Genomic DNA, 16,692 nt, shown 5'->3' with positions numbered 1-16,692 from the left:
TAATTCCCAGAGAGCCATGGGGTGATAAGAAACTGAGTCCCCAAACATAAAGGGCCAGCATACTAAGTAACTTACCTTGAGACACAAGCACAGAAGCAGCACTTTGAAAAGTGCCTAGGATATACATGAAGAAGCTTTATTGACTATTCTAAGAATGTGTTTCCGAGGGGCAGGGATCTGTGGATTTTTCCACCAAAAGTACTGGTGAGTACCATTTCTCTTCCTCTTCCCTGGCCTAGACAGCCAGAGTCAGTGGTAACACTATTGACTTTGCTGGTACTGTGTATCCTGCCCTAGCATTTCCCTGCCAACCTGTCCCTTCTGACCGACCTACCTTAGCAGGCATTCCTCTAAAGTGGCTCCAGTCCTAACAATTCCTGTAGGTGGCCCTTGCTGGAATGGCACCACTCCAAAATGAATCCTGTCCCGGGAAAAGGGAGATAATCCCAGACACCAGTATGCCTGTAGTTCCTGCAGTTGGGCCTCTTAGCAAGCTACATAAGGAACAGCCCTGCCCTTCAGTATGCTTGCAACTATGGTAGAAAGGTTAACTCTAGACAAGTAGGCTCAGTGCTGTCCCACCCACCAATAAGCTCCAAGATAGCAGAAGGGCCTTTCAAAGACTGAGGGAGCAAACCCTGCCCAGTGTGCTGACAGCAAGTAAAGCTGGTCATTGCAGCTGGCTGGGCTTAAGACAATCATGGCTCAGACACAACAGGAGGGCACATGCAGCCCACACAAGAGATACCTCTGGAGCAGCTGGCTCTGGTGACCACGGGTAATTGAACTATAGGGCATCACAGGACCTCTTCTAAACTAGGCCACTACTTTCAATATCATGAGTTATAGCTGAACTACCTAATATACAGAAATAAACACAGAGAGTTAGAAAAAAGGAGGCAAAGGAATAAGTCCCAAATGAAAGAACAAGACAAAATCACAGTAAAAGAGCTAAATGAAACAGAGATAAGCAGCATTTCTGATAAAGAATTAATAATAATAGTCATACATTAACAGATATTTCTCCAAAGACATACAGGTGGCCAGAAGACACAAGATAAGATGCTCAACATCACTCATCATCAGGGAAATGCAAATCAAAACTACAATGAATTATCACTTCATACCTGTCAGAATGGCTAAAATCAACATAAGAAAAAAATATTGGCAAGCATGGGCTGAAAAAGGAACCCTCTTGCACTGTTGGTGGGAATGCAAACTGGCAGCCATTGTGGAAAACAGTATGGAGTTTCTTTCAAAAGTTAAAAATCGGACTCCCCTACAACCCAGTAATTGTACTAGTGGGCATTTACACCCAAAATAGAAAAACACTAATTCAAAGGGATATATGCACCTTGATGTTTATAGCAGCATTATTTATAACAGCCCAGACATGGAAGCAGCGTAAGTGTCCCTTGATAGATGAATGGATAAAGAAGATGTGAGAGAGATATATATATCATATATACATGTCTATGTATATATATGTGATATATATACACACATGTATGTATATACATACATGTATATATCATGGAATATTATTCAGCCATTAAAAGAATAAACTCTTGCCATTTCTAAGAACATGGATGGAGCTAGAGAGCTACAGAGTATAATGCTAAATTAGAGAAAGGCAAGTACCATATAATTTCACTCATATGTGGAATTTAGAAAACAAATCAGCAAAGGAAAAGAAAAAGAAACCAAGATACACACTCTTAACTATAGAGAACAAACTGATGGTTACTAGAGAGGGCTAGGTGGGGGATGCATGAAAGAGATGATGGGGATTAAGGAGGGCACTTGTCGAGATGAGCACTGGGTGACCACAGAATTGTTTAATCATTATATTGTGTACCTGAAACTAATAAGACACTATGTTAACTACAATGGAGTTAAAATAAAACAATAAAAAATGGTCATAAAGATACTCATTGGAAACTGAGAAACAAGTGGATGGAATCAGGGAGAAGATCTACAAAGAGACAGGAAATATTAAAAAGACCAGTCAAAGCTTAAATAAAGCTGAAATAAAATGCATGATAGAGGACATCAACAGCAGATTAGATGATGCAGAAAAGTTCTTTATAGATCTTGGATACCAGCCCTTTATCTGTAATGTTATTTGCAAATATCTTCTCCCACTCTGAGGGTTGCCTCTTCATTTTATGGACTATTTCCTTAGCTGTACTAAAGCTTTTTATCTTGACTCAAAAGTTCATTTTCACTTTCATCTCCCTTGCCTTTGGAGACATGTCTTAAAAGCAGTTGCTGTGGTTGATGTCGAAGAGGTTACTGCCTACATTCTCCTCTAGGATTGTGATGGATTCCTGTCACACACTGAGGTCTTTCATCCATTTAGAGTTTATCTTTGTATGGTGTAAGAGAATGGTCAAGTTTCATTATTTTTCCCAGCACAATTTACTGAAGAGACTATCTTTTCTCCATTGGATAGTTTTTCCTGCTTTGTTGAAGATTACTTGACCATAGAGTTGAGGGTCCATATCTGGGCTCTCTATTCTGTTCTACTGATCTATAAAGAAGTTCTCAAATTCAAGCCCAAAAAACAAATAATCAAGTCAAAAAATGGGCAGAAGACATGAACAGATACTTCTCCAAGGAAGACATATGAATGGCTAACAGACATATGAAAAAATATTCAACATCATTAGCCATCAGGGAAATTCAAATCAAAACCTGCTGAGATACCACCTTATACCAGTTAGAATGGCAAAAATTAACAAGGCAGAAAACAACAAATGTGGGAGAGGATGTTGAGAAAGGGGAACCCTCTTACTCTGTTGGTGGGAATGCAAGTTGGTGCAGCCACTTTGGATAACATTATGGAGGTTCCTCAAAAAGTTAAAAAGAGAGCTACCCTAGGACCCAGCAATTGCACTACAATTGCACTATGCAAAAATACAGATGTAGTTAAGAGAAGGGGCATATGCACCCCAATGTTCATAGCACCAATGTCCAGAAGAGCCAAATTGTGGAAGGAGGAGAGATGCCCTTCAACAGACAAATGGAGAAAGATGAGGTGGTCCATATATGCAATGGAATATTACTCAGCCATCAGAAAGGATGAATACCCATCATTTTTGTCGACATAGATGGAACTTGAGGGGATTACACTAAATGAAATAAGTGAAATGGAGAAAGACAATTATCATATGGTTTCACTTATATGTGGAACATAAGGAATAGCATGGAGGACTTTAGGAGAAGAAAGGGGAAAATAAAGGGGGGAAATCAAAAGGGGAGACAAACCATGAGAGACTATGGACTCTGGAAAAAAAACCTGAGGGTTTCAGAGGGGAGGGGATGGGGGTTGTATTAGCCTAGTGATGGGTATTAAGAAGGCACGTATTTCACTGAGTACTGGGTGTTATATGCAAACAATGAATCATGGAGCACTATATCAAAAACTAATGAAATACTGTATAGTTACTAACATAGCATAATAAAAAAACCCAAGCAACTAATATTCTTCAAATAAACTTGATAGTAATGAGAAAGTATATATCAAATTTAAAGAAAAAAAAAGATCCCAAAGAATGGATCAGCAATCTGGAAGACAGGTACTAGACAGAAATGAAGCTGAAGAGCAGAAAAAAGATTAACAAAAAAATGAGAACAGGTTAAGGAAACTATGATATTATCAAGAGTAATAACATTTGCATTATAGGGATCCTAGAAGGAGAAGAGAGAGAGAGAAACAGGGTTATAAAACTTATCTTAAAAAAAAAACAAAAACCAAAAACTTATCTAAAGAAAAAATAACCAAAAACGTCTCTAACCAATATCCTGGTCTAGAAAGCACAGAGAGTCCCTACCAAAATGAACCCATAAGGTCTACACCAAGACACATTAATAATAAAAGTGACAAAAAGTAATGCTAAAGAGAGAATTTTAAAAGCAATATGAAAGGTGTGCCTGGGTGGTTCAGTCAATTAAACATTCAACTCTTGGTTTTGGCTCAGATCTTGATCTCCTGGGTTGTGGAATTGAGCCCCCGTATGGTTCTGTGCTCAGTAGGGAGTCTGCTTGAAGAGTATCTCCATCTTCCCCCCCTCCCACTCATGCCTTCTTTCTCTCTCTCTCTCTCTCAAATAAATAAATAAATAAATCTTAAAAAAAAAAAATGGCAGCGAGGGCTGGGAGGAAGATGGCAGAGGAGAAGGGGACCTAAATTTCTTCTGGTCCCAGGAATTCAGCTAGATATTTATCAGATCATTCTGAACACCAACAAACTCAACAGGAGATAGAAGAGAAGAATAGAACAATTCTATGAGTGAAAAAGTGACCACTTTCTGGAAGATAGGACATGCAGAGAAGTGAATCCAGGGCGATATACGGAAAGATAGACCATGGCAGGAGGGAGCCTTTGTTGGCTGGCTACTGGCAAGTGAGAGAACAGCATAGCACAAAATCAGAACTTTTAGAAGTCTTTTCCATGGAGGGACATCGCTCCAGTGGCTTAGCAAGGGGTGGAATCCTCACTGGGATAGTGTGGTCTCAGGAGCCTCAGGGGTAGCAGAGCTCGGAGTGTAGCAAAGCTCCCAGGTATTGGAGAGGGGAAGCCTGCTGCAAGGACAGAGCCAAGGAGTGAGCTCTCAGCTTGGGGTTGCCATAAACCATGGTCTGAGGCATAGTTGGGCCACTACTCTTTGAGACAGATCCCACAAGTGGCAGATCCAGGCAAAACCCCCCACTTCCTCTACTGGGAGGAGCAGCACAGGAGCACATTGCAGGAATATGCTGGGTTTAGAGGCTCCAAATGGGGCTGTGTGCCAGAGATAGAAATGCTCCATCACAGGCTGGTTGAGCAGAGACTGGAGCTGGAGACCAGGGAGAGAGGAGTGACTGACTGCTTTTCTCTGAGGGCACACTGATGAGTGGGGGCCCTGAGCACTCAGCTCCTCCAGGGCCAGAGATGGGGAGGTCGCCATTCTCATTCTCAACCTCCAAAGCTGTATAGAAAGCTTTCAGGGAACAAAATCTATTTAGAGCAAACCCAAGCAGATTACTCAACCTGGCCCCTGGCAAGGACCATGCAGCTCCACCTGAGGAAAAGACACTTGAGAATCACTGCAACAGGCCCCTCCCCAGAAGATCAGCAAGAACATCCAGCAAGACCAAGTTTACTGATCAAGAAGAACTGTAAAACTCTAGCGCTGGGGGAATACAGCACATAGAATTCATGAATTTCCCACCATGGTTCTTTAGTCTTTCAAAGTTAATTTTTAAAATTTTATTTATTTTTTTTCTAATTTTTTTGAATTTTTCTTCCTTACCTTTTCAACCAACATCTTATCAATTCCTTTTTAAAAATCTTTTAATTTTCATTTTTACAGTCATATTCTCTCTCATCATTGTATTTAACCTTATTTTTTGTAAATATATCAGTTTTTCTTTCTTAAAAGTTCTGGGATACAGTTTCTTCTAACAGGCCAAAATATACTCTAAATCTAGTGTATGGCTTTGTTCTAATCTCCCACCTGATCACATCCCTTTTTTTTTCTTAAATTTTTTTCTTTCTTTTTTCAACCAACTTATCAAGTCTTTTTAAAAAATCTTTTAAAATCTTCATCTTTACAGTCATATTCCATCCCTTCATCATATATATCCTTAATTTTGTATACATATGTTTTTCTTTCTTTAGAATTTTGCGATGCAGTTTCTTCTAACATACCAAAATACACCCAAAATCTAGTGTGTGCCTCTGTTCACCAGCCTGATCATATTCACACACACACACACACACACACACACACACACACATATATATATATATATATATATGTATATGGATTTATAAAAATATAATACAAATACACACACACACACACGCACGCACACATACACACATGTTTGTTCACCACCCCCCCATACCCCATTTTGGGTCTCTTCTGATTTTTCAGTGTATATTTTTCTGGGGTCATTATTACCCTTTTAGTGCCTGGTTCTCTCATTCATCTATTATTCTCTGGACAAATGACAAAATGGAAAAACCTACCTCAAAAAGAACAACAAGAGGCAGTACCAGCTGCCAGGGACCTAATCAATATGGACTTTAGTAAGATGTTGGAACTAGAGTTCAGAATAACTATTATAAAGATATTAGGGAATCCCTTTCTGGAGAAATAAAAGAACTAAAATCTAACCAAGTCAAAATCAAAAAGGCTATTAATGAGGTGAAATAAAAAATGGAGGCTCTTAACTGCTATGGTAAATGAGGGTGAAGAGAGAATTAGTGATACAGAAGACTAAATGATGGAGAATAAAGAAGCTGAGCAAGAGAGAGATAAACAACTACGGGATCACAAGGGTAGAATTCTAGAGATAAGATGTTTCATCACAAGATGAAACAATATTAAAAAACTGGGGTCCCAGAAGAAGAAAAAGAGAGAGAGAAAGAAGGTATACTGCAGCAAATTATAGTGGAGGACTCCCCCAATTTGAGGAAGGAAATAGGCATTAAAATCCAGGAGGCACATAGAATCCCCTCAGAATCAATAAAAATAGGTCAACACCCTGTCATCTAATAGTAAAACTTACAAGTCTCCAGAACAAAGAATAAATCCTGAAAGCAGCTCAGGACAAGAAGTCTGTAAGCTACAAAGGTAGACTGGCAGCAGACCTATCCACAGAGACCTGGCAGGCCAGAAAGGACTGATATGATATATTCAGAGCACTAAAAGAGAAAAATATGCAGCCAAGAATACTCTATCCAGCTAGGCTGCCATTGAAAATAGAAGGAGAGATAAAAAGCTTCCAGGACAAACAAAAATTAAAAGAATTTGCAAACACCAAACCAGCCCTATAGGAAATATTGAAAGGGGTCCTCTAAGCAGAGAGAGAGCCTAAAAGTAATGACCAGAGAGGAAAAGAGACATATACAGTAATGGTCACCTTACAGGCAATATAGTGGCACTAAATTCATACCTTTCAATAGTTACCCTGAATATAAGTGGGCTAAATGCCCTAATCAAAAGACACAGGGTATCAGAATGGATAAAAAAACAAAACCCATCAATATGCTGTCTACAAGGAACTCATTTTAGATCCAAAGACACCTCCAGATTTAAAGTGAAGAGGTGGAAAACAATTTACTATGCTAATGGACATTAAAAGAAAGCTGGGCTGGCAATCCTTATATCAGATAAATTAGACTTTAAGGCAAAGACTATAACAAGAGATGAGAAAGGACAGCATATCATACTTAAAGGGTCTGTCCAACACGAGCCAACAATTTTAAATATGCCCCTAACATGGGAGCAGCCAATTATATAAACCAATTATTAACAAAATCAAAGAAACACATCGACAATAATACAGTAATAGTAGGGGACTTTAACGCCCCCCTCACTGAAATGGACAGATCATCTAAGCAAAATATCAATGAGGAAATAGACTTTAAATGACACACTGGACCAGATCGGCATCACAGATATATTTGAACATTCCACTCCAAAGCAATAGAATAACATTCTTCTCCAGTGCCCATGGAACATTCTCCAGAATAGATCACATCCTGGGTCACAAATTGGGTCTCAACTAGTACCAAAATATTGGGATCATTCTCTGCATATTTTTTGGATCACAATGCTTTGAAACTAGAACTCAATAACAAGAGGAAAGTTGGAAAGAACTGAAATACATGGATGCTAAAGAGCATCCTATTAAAGAATGAATGGGTCAACCAGGAAATTAAAGAAGAATTTTTAAAAATTCATGGAAACAAATGAAAAAAAAAACAGTTCAAAATCTTTGGGACACAGCAAAGGCGGTCCTAAAAGGAAAGTATATAGCAACACAAACCTTTCTTAAGAAACAAGAAAGGTCTTAAATACACAACCTAACTCTACACCTAAGGGAGTGGGAGACAGAAGAGCAAATGAAGCCTAAAGCCAGCAGGAGAAGAGAAATAATAAACATCAGAGCAAAAATCAATGAAATAAAAACCAAAAGAACAATAGAATAGATCAACAAAACTAGGAGCTGGTTCTTTGAAAGAATTAAAAAGATTGATAAACCCTGGCCAGACTTATCAAAAAGAAAAGAGAAAGAACCCAAATCAATAAAATCATGAATGAAACAGGAGAGATCACAACAAACACTAAAGAAATACAAACAATTAGAAGAACATGTTATGAGCAACTCTATGCCAGCAAATTTGACAATCTGGAAGAAATGGATGTATTCCTAGAGTTGTATAAACCACCAAAACTGAACCAGAAAGAAACAGAAAACCTGAACAGACCCAAAACCAGTAAGGAAACTGAAGCAGTCATCAAAAATCTCCCAACAAACAAGAGTCCAAGGCCAGATGGCTTCCCAAGGGAATTTAAAAAAGAATTAATACCTATTCTCCTGAAAATTTTCAAAAAAACAGAAATAGAAGGAAAACATCCAAACTCATTTTATGAGGCCAGCATTACCTTGATCCCCAAATCAGAGAAAGAGCCCATCAGAAAGGAGAATTACAGACCAATATCCCTGATGACATGGATGCAAAATTTCTCACCAAAATACTAGCCAATAGGATCCAACAGTGCATTAAAAGAATTATTCACCACGACCAAGTGGGATTTATTTCTGGGCTGCAAGCTTGGTTCAACATCTGCAAATCAATCAATGTGATACATATTAGTAAAAGAAAGAACAATAACCATATGACACCTCAATAGATGCTGAAAAAGCCTTTGATAAAGTACAGCATCTTTCTTGATCAAAACTCTACACAGTGTAGGCATAGAGAGTACATACCTCAATATCATAAAAGCCATCTATGAAAAGCCTGAAGCAAGTATCATTCTCAATGGGAAAAACTGAGAGCTTTCCCCCTAAGTCAGGAACATGGCAGGAATGTCCGCTATCACCACTGCTATTCAACATAGTACTTCAAGTCTTCGCCTTAGCAATCAGACAACAAAAAGAAATAGAAGGCATCCAAATTGGCAAAGAAGAAGTCAAACTCTCAGTCTGCAGATGATATGATCCTTGATGTGGAAAACCCCAAAGACTCTACTCCAAAACTGCTTAACTCACACAGGAATTCAGTAGTGTCAGGATATAAAATCAATGTACAGAAATCAGTTGCATTTCTATACACCAGCAACAAGACAGAAGAAAGAGAAATTAAGGAGTCAATCCCATTTACAATTGCACCCAAAACTGTTAGGTACCTAGAAATAAATCTAAACAAAGAGGCAAAGAATCTGTACTCAGAAAACTATAGAATACTCATGAAAGAAATTGAGGAAGCCACAGAGAAATGGAAAAATGTTCCATGCTCATGGATTGGAAGAACAAATATGAAAATGTCTATGCTACTTAGAGCAATCTACACATTTAATGCAGTCCCTCAACTTTTTCCAAAGAAATGGAATAAATAATTCTAAAATTTGTATGGAACTAGAAAAGATCCTAAATTGCCAGAGGAATGTTGAAAAAGATAACCAAAGCTGGTGGCATCACAATTCCAGACTTTAAGTTCTTACTAGTTCTTAAGGGCTAGTATTCAAAATCTATAAAGATCTTATCAAACTCAACACCCAAAGCTGTACTCATCAAGACAGTATGGTAGTGGCACAAAAACAGACACATAGATCAATAGGAAAGAATAGAAAGCCCAGAAATGGATCTTCAAGTATGGTCAACTCATCTTTGACAAAGCAGGAAAGCATGTCCAATGGAGAAAAGACAAGTTGAACATCTATATGCAGAAAAATGAAATTGGACCATTTCCTTACACCATACACAAAAATAGTATCAAAATGGATCAAAGACCTCAGTGTGAGACAGGAATCCATCCAAATCCTCAAGGAGAACACAGGCAACAATCTCTGTGACCTCACCTACAGCAACTTCTTCCTAGAAACATCACTAAAAGCAAGGGAAGCAAAGGCAAAAATGAACTATTGGGACTTCATCAAGATAAAAAGCTTCTGCACAGCAAAGGAAACAGTCAACAAAACCAAAAGACAACTGACAGAATGGGAGAAAATATTTGCAAATGAAATATTAGGTAAAGGGCCAGTATCCAAAATCTATAAAGAACTTATCAAACTCAAACCCAAAGAACAAATAATCCAGTCATGAAATGGGCAGAAGACATGAACAGACATTTTTGCAAAGAAGACATCCAAATGGCCAAAAGACACATGAAAAAGTGCTCAACATCATTCGGCATCAGGGAAATACAAATCAAAACCTCACTGAGACACCACCTCACACCAGTCAGAATGGCTAAAATTAACCAGTCAGGAAATGACAGGTGTTAGCAAGGATGCAGAGAAAGGGGACCCTCCTACACTGTTGGTGGGAATGCAAGCTGGTACAGCCACTCTGGAAAACAGTTTTGAATTTCCTCAAGAAGTTGATAATAGAGCTACCGTATGACCCAGCAACTGCACTACTGTGTCTTTACCCCAAAGATACAAATATACAAATGTAGTGATTTAAAGGAGCATGTGCACCCGAATGTCCATATCAATGTCCACAATAGCCAAACTATGGAAAGAGCCTAGATGTCCACCAGCAGAGGAATGAATGAAGAAGACATGTGATATGCACACACACACACATGTATGTGTATGTATATGTATATATGTATATATACATATATGTATACAGACACACGTGAATATTATACAGCCATCAAAAAGCCTCCAAATATATATTATGCAGCTATCAAAAGCCCATGAAATCTTGCCATTTGCAATGACATGGATGGAACTAGAGGGTATTAAGCTAAGTAAATAAGTCAGAGAAAGACAATTATCATATGACTTCACTGATATGAAGAATTTGAGAAACAAGACAGAGGATCATGGGGGAAGTGAGGGAAAAATGTAACAAGATGAAGCCAGACAGGGAGACAAACCATAAGAGACTCTTCATATGAGGAAACAAATTGAGGGTTGTTGGAGCGGAGAGGGGTGGGAAGGATGGGGTTGTTGGGTGCTGGACATTGATGTGCTAAGGTGAGTGCTGTGAATAGTGTAAGACTGATGTATCACAGACCTGTACCCCTGAAACAAATAATATATTATATGGTAATAAAAAAATGAAAATGGGGTGCCTGGGTGGCTCAGTGGGTTGAGCCTCTGCCTTCGGCTCAGGTCGTGATTTCAGGGTCCTGGGATCGAGCCCCACATTGGGCTCTCTGCTCAGTGGGGAGCCTGGTTCCTCCTCTCTCTCTGCCTGCCTCTCTGCCTACTTGTGATCTCTCTCTCTGTCAAATAAATAAATAAAATCTTAAAAAAAAATGAAAACATATAAGCAGTAAGAGAAAACAGTTACATACGAGGTAACCCCCATAAGGCTAACATCTGATTTTTTAGCAGAAACTGTTCAAGCCAGAGGAAAATGGCATGATATATTTAAAGTGCTGAAGAAAAAAATCCTACAACGAAAATACTCTGTTAGAGCAAAATTGTCAAATCAATATGTTGTACACCTGCAACTAATATAACACTGTATTTCACTTAAAAATATTTTTAATTTTTAAAATTATTTCAAATATTTAATTAAAAACTTAATTAAAAATTATGGTTTGGGAAAAGAATTAGACAAACAGATGAAAGGAACCCAATAAAGACCTCAGAAATAGGCCCACATACATTGGAGTATAAAATATGACAGACTAGTATGCATCAGTGGAGAAATGATGAATTATTTTCAATAAATGATAACTGAAAAAAGCTAAATAGGAAGAAACCCCAAATTAATTGTATCCCTACCTACAATATAGCAAAATAAACAACCCTCACAAAACTCAGGAAACAACAACACAATCAATTCCTAATACCTTTAGACTATTTGAAAAAGACACAGGAAGATATCTTAATGACACTGGGGATAGAGAAGAATTTCACGAGGCAGATAATACAGACCAGAAAGATGGTGAAACAAATGCAAAACCACAATTAATCAGAAGATTCCAGAAAGACAACAAACAAACCACAACTGGGAGATGGTAGTGGCTATTCATTCATACAATTAAGAGAAAAAGGAGTCACCTGGAAATATTTTAAAACTCTCAAACATCAGTAAGAAAAATGCAACCAATAAGAAAATGGACAAAATTTATATAGGGATTTCACAGATGAAAAAAATGCAATAGTCAATATTCATATAAAGGTACGATTATTCCCCATTAGTTATTAGGAAATTGAAATTAAAAACCCAATGAGATACCACTTTTATACCTATCAGACTGGAAAATCTAAAGGACTGAAAATACCAAATGTGATAGACAAAGGTGATGATAAATCAGTACATTTAGGAAAAGCTTGTAACAAGTTCTGTGAAATCATATGGATAAGACAAATACAAAATCACAAAGAACCAAGTATTTAAATGATAGTTTCAGTATCTTGGGATACAATAAGGTGAAGGAAATTGTTTGGTTATCTGAAAGGTGCACCATTCTTTTTTAAAATTTGGGTGTACAGTAGATGATAGGATACAAAGGAATCTTCTAAAGTATCTAATTCATATTTTAAGTTTTCTTTGGTACAAAATCTTTCAAATAAGACTGATTTTATTACACTTGCTTTCATATTATGCTTAAGTGTATCTATACCAAATCTGGGGATGAGTCTCTACAGCTAGTTATTACTTTATAAAATAGTACATGTTTATAAAATGTCTTTAAACTATTTTCTTGGTTCAAACCACTGTATAAAGTTATATCTGTCCTTAAACTACTTTCTTCATGCCTCAGGGATTTCATAAATCAATTTATTTTTTGCCTCAACCATAGAGGCCCCATTTCTATCTCCTTTTGGTTTCAAGTCATCGTGGTACTGATTTTTTAGGTCTTCTGTAGAAGCTCCCCTACATCCTGGCTCCTTGAAGATCAGAGTTCTCCATACCTGCAGCTTTCTAGTTGTAAATATCATAATATCACAAGTTGTAAATGCTAAAACTGCACAGTAGTTCATGCACTGACCATGGTTTTATAAAAGGAGAGATTACACATTATGTCCATATTGTATGATTATCATTCTACAGAAAGAAATTCTCAAAGGTCAAAAAGGTATTAGAGATTGCCTCGACCTTATTTTGTTAATTTAGGATGTGACTGCACATTAGCTCATTTGATACTTACAACTATATTAATTAGATTGCATATATATACATGCTCCCATTTTACATATGGGAAAACAGAAACAGAAGAATGGGTTCCTATGACACGTCTGAAGTCATTCCACTAGTCAGACCTGAACCCAGAAACTGGTATTCCTATTCCACTGTAATATCTCTGCAACACTCAGTACACCAAGACACTGCTATTTTCTACTTGTTTTAAATTTGGAGACAATTGTAAAATATAAAATTAAATAAACTTACCTATGATAATGAATTATTCAGGATCCTTATAAGGAACACTAGTGCTTTGGTCAAATACGACTTTTGTCAAATCTGATACTTTTGCAATGAGTTCATTATCCACATATTAAACATTATTGACAGCAAGGCAAAGTAAATTTAATCACTTATTTTTCTCAATTTTTGCTCTTAATATATAGTTTCTATTTTCTTCATATATATATTGAAGATTTACCCAGAAGATACTTAGCAAAATTCTTCCTTAAAACTGATCAATGCAGAAACACGTTTCCACTAACACTTTAATTAGTAAAAAATGGCTTCAAAAAGAGACCTTGGACAAAGTTACCAAACTTTTTTGCATTAGTTTCCTTACCTCCAAAAAGATGGAATGCTTTTCTACAGCTTGGTAGTGGCCATTTTGCAGAGCTGGATTTCTGAAAGCTTTGTTTTATTTTCAAATATTCTTTAGGAAAGAATCTTTTTGTGGCATTGTTTAGTTCTAGAGTAAAGCAAAAGAAAACAGTAGTTAAACATTAATCTGAATACAGTGACAAGAATATGAAAAATTATTGTTGTAGTATTTTGATAATCAATTCAGATCACTTGAAGAGAGAAGGAAAAGTGGAGTCAACATTGTAATTTTAACTCAAGCAAACCTAATTCTCCCAAATTCACATTTCATACAACTTCGATGTGTCTATACATAGAATACAGACCTACTGGGTTATCTCCTATGTCCTCTGCTATGCCAGACACAGCCAAGAGTGAGACACAGTCCCTGTCTTCAAGAAGACTGAAGAGTAAAAGATGGAAATAAACAGACAAAAAAGGAGAAAAATGAATTCTAGATGTGTGAAAGAGCAACTTGAGTGCAATAATGGCTCGGGATGTATGACGAAAAGGAAAAACCTCTTGAGTACTTTTTCCTACTTCATAATCTCTATTTCATTCTATATGTGGTGGTCGAGCATTTACTGAATCTAATGCTACTGATTTTGAGGGAGTTTAAAAAATACGGAATCAAATTCTCAACCTTTCAGAGATTTGCTTATGAGCCAAAAAGAAAATAATTCAGTTGAAGTAAACACAGAGCAATCTGTGAAAAGGCAGGAGGATACTTATTTTAAGTTCTAGAAAATATCCAAACTCTATATAAGCCACAGAAAGCATGAGGACATAGAAAAGAAATGGTCACATTTAAGGAGAAAAACACAACTCAGGGAAAGAGTTAAATCTGCTATTACAGCCTGCATTCAATAGAATATGGCTAGTTTGAATCACTGAAATACAAGTCATATAAATTTTTTTTAAAGAAAATTCCTTATTTAAATTCAACTTAATTAACATATACTATATTATTAGTTTCAGGGGTAAAATTTAGTGGTTCTTCAGTTGCATAGAATACTCGGTGCGCATTACACCAAGTACCCTCCTTAATGCAGTAATGTAGGTCTTAAAACCAAATCTTTTGACCTAGCAGTTTCTCACCCTCAGGTCCATTGGTAAGTACACACCCTATAGAATATGGGGTTCAGAAGAGTTCTGCATGCTGGGAAAAGAGAGGCCAGTCAGGAATATCTCACTCAGTATTGATGACTATTTGTACATCCTATGAAAATAAATTTAAACTTTATTTTCACATTCTTTACTAGTAAATCATTCAAAGCTAAAATCTGGCTTAGGAAGTCCCATTATTCAGCTAAATATGCATCCTAATGACAAAGGCAGATATAACAGAGACAAAAACAAACCAAGGAGTGTTTATTTGACAGTGCCAAAATTGAGTTATGGGTGTTACAGCCTGTGAGTCATGATAATTACATAATTTATGCTGAACTCATGTTTGTATTTAGGACTTCCTATTTTATTAGCTAGGCAAGCCATAGTTAAAGATTTATCCACTTTTTAAAAAAAGATTTTATCTATTTATTTGACAGACAGAGATTACACGTAGGCAGAGAGGCAGGCAGAGAGAGAAAGGAGGAAGCAGGCTCCCCGCTGAGCAGAGAGCCTGATGCGGGGCTCGATTCCAGGACCCTGAGATCATGACCCAAGCCGAAGGCAGAGGCTTTAACCCATTGAGCCACCTAGGCACCCCAAGAGTTATCCACTTTAATCTGATAATTCCATTTATTTCTATTACAATACTTTATACTCATAATATAATTTTTGTTCCAGAATAGTAAATGAACTGTTATCATTTTTAACCCTTCAGTCCCAGAAGAACTCAATTAATATTGTAAGACTTTTTCAAGTTAGAGCATTTATCCAAGCTTTCACCTCAAGCAGTGTGTTCACTTTGTACTTGCTGAGGTTCTTTAATGACTTTGGACCACTCAAGAATCATTTTAGTCAATGTTTCATCACCCAAGAATAAGTAGTTTACTCTCTGCTAGAGGAATAATAAGGGGAGGAGGAGATCTAGTAAATTAAGCCCAGTTTAACCATCACATTTACTGAGCTCTTACTATGATTAAGAGGAAATGTTAAGTACTTTATATTGTGATGATGCATACTTTTATTCTTTTGTATGTAAAGTTCTACTTCAAGATTCAGAAAATGGCTTTTGAAGTCCTATGGATACAGATATAATACTGGATCCTCAAAAGACTATCACAGCATCCATTCCTAGCTTCTAAGAATCCATAATTCTGTCTTCTGTGTGTAAAGAAATTGGGTTCTCTCTTCCCTGTCCATTGCATCACATTCAATGCTACAGTCTGGTTTATCACTTTTAAAAACTGTCAAAGTCACACACATCTATGATTTTAAAAATCCAATAGTATAGAGGGCAAAACCAAAACAATACAAAAAACAAAACAATCATGTGTACCCCCACTTCCAATCCCCAAGGACTGTTTAAGTGTTCCTATTGTTAGTTTTTTTTCCTGGAGATCAACCTCCTCAAGTAAAAGTCAGTCATTTTTAAGACTTGGTTTACAAAGCACTAGCAATATGTGAAATGATCAGGGTAATACTGAATGAAAATGTTTAAAAATGTCAAAGTTACCTATTTAATGTGTAGAAGAAATGTATAAACTAGATCAAATAAATTCACAAATATATTGCTAAGGATGAGGCTTATGTCAGTATTTAAGGAAAAAATGGTGATATAAAGAAAATTCTTAAGAAAAAAGTAATTCAGGTGGCACATGGCTACAGTAAAAATTGTAAAGGTGGTACCGGATGGGTGCTTCACATGGGTACAAAATGAGTTTCCCCAGAGAGTTAAGATCCCTTGCAAATGGCACTTTCTTGCCCCTCTTACACAGGTGCAAAGTAAGCACTGCCTTTGAGGCCCTGAAGATTTTAAGATACTTTGTGCACTTTCATTGTTTGAAAAGC

General features: G+C 37.0%; 1 protein-coding gene across 2 annotated transcripts in view; it reads right to left on the bottom strand.

The window, feature by feature from the left end:
* Window positions 1-16,692, bottom strand: part of RNF180 (ring finger protein 180) — a 199,534-nt gene that overhangs the window by 32,485 nt on the left and 150,357 nt on the right. For both annotated transcript variants that reach the window (XM_059175084.1, XM_059175086.1), the window contains exon 6: window positions 13,721-13,846. In XM_059175084.1, coding sequence (XP_059031067.1) covers window positions 13,721-13,846 — 126 coding nt within the window. The remainder of the gene's footprint in view (window positions 1-13,720; window positions 13,847-16,692) is intronic.

The sequence above is a fragment of the Mustela lutreola genome, chromosome 5, assembly GCF_030435805.1.
Source record: "Mustela lutreola isolate mMusLut2 chromosome 5, mMusLut2.pri, whole genome shotgun sequence".
In the NCBI taxonomy this organism is placed as follows: Eukaryota; Metazoa; Chordata; class Mammalia; order Carnivora; family Mustelidae; genus Mustela; species Mustela lutreola.
The sequence above is the reverse complement of the archived record's forward strand: the minus strand, read 5'-3'. Positions and strand labels throughout refer to the sequence as shown.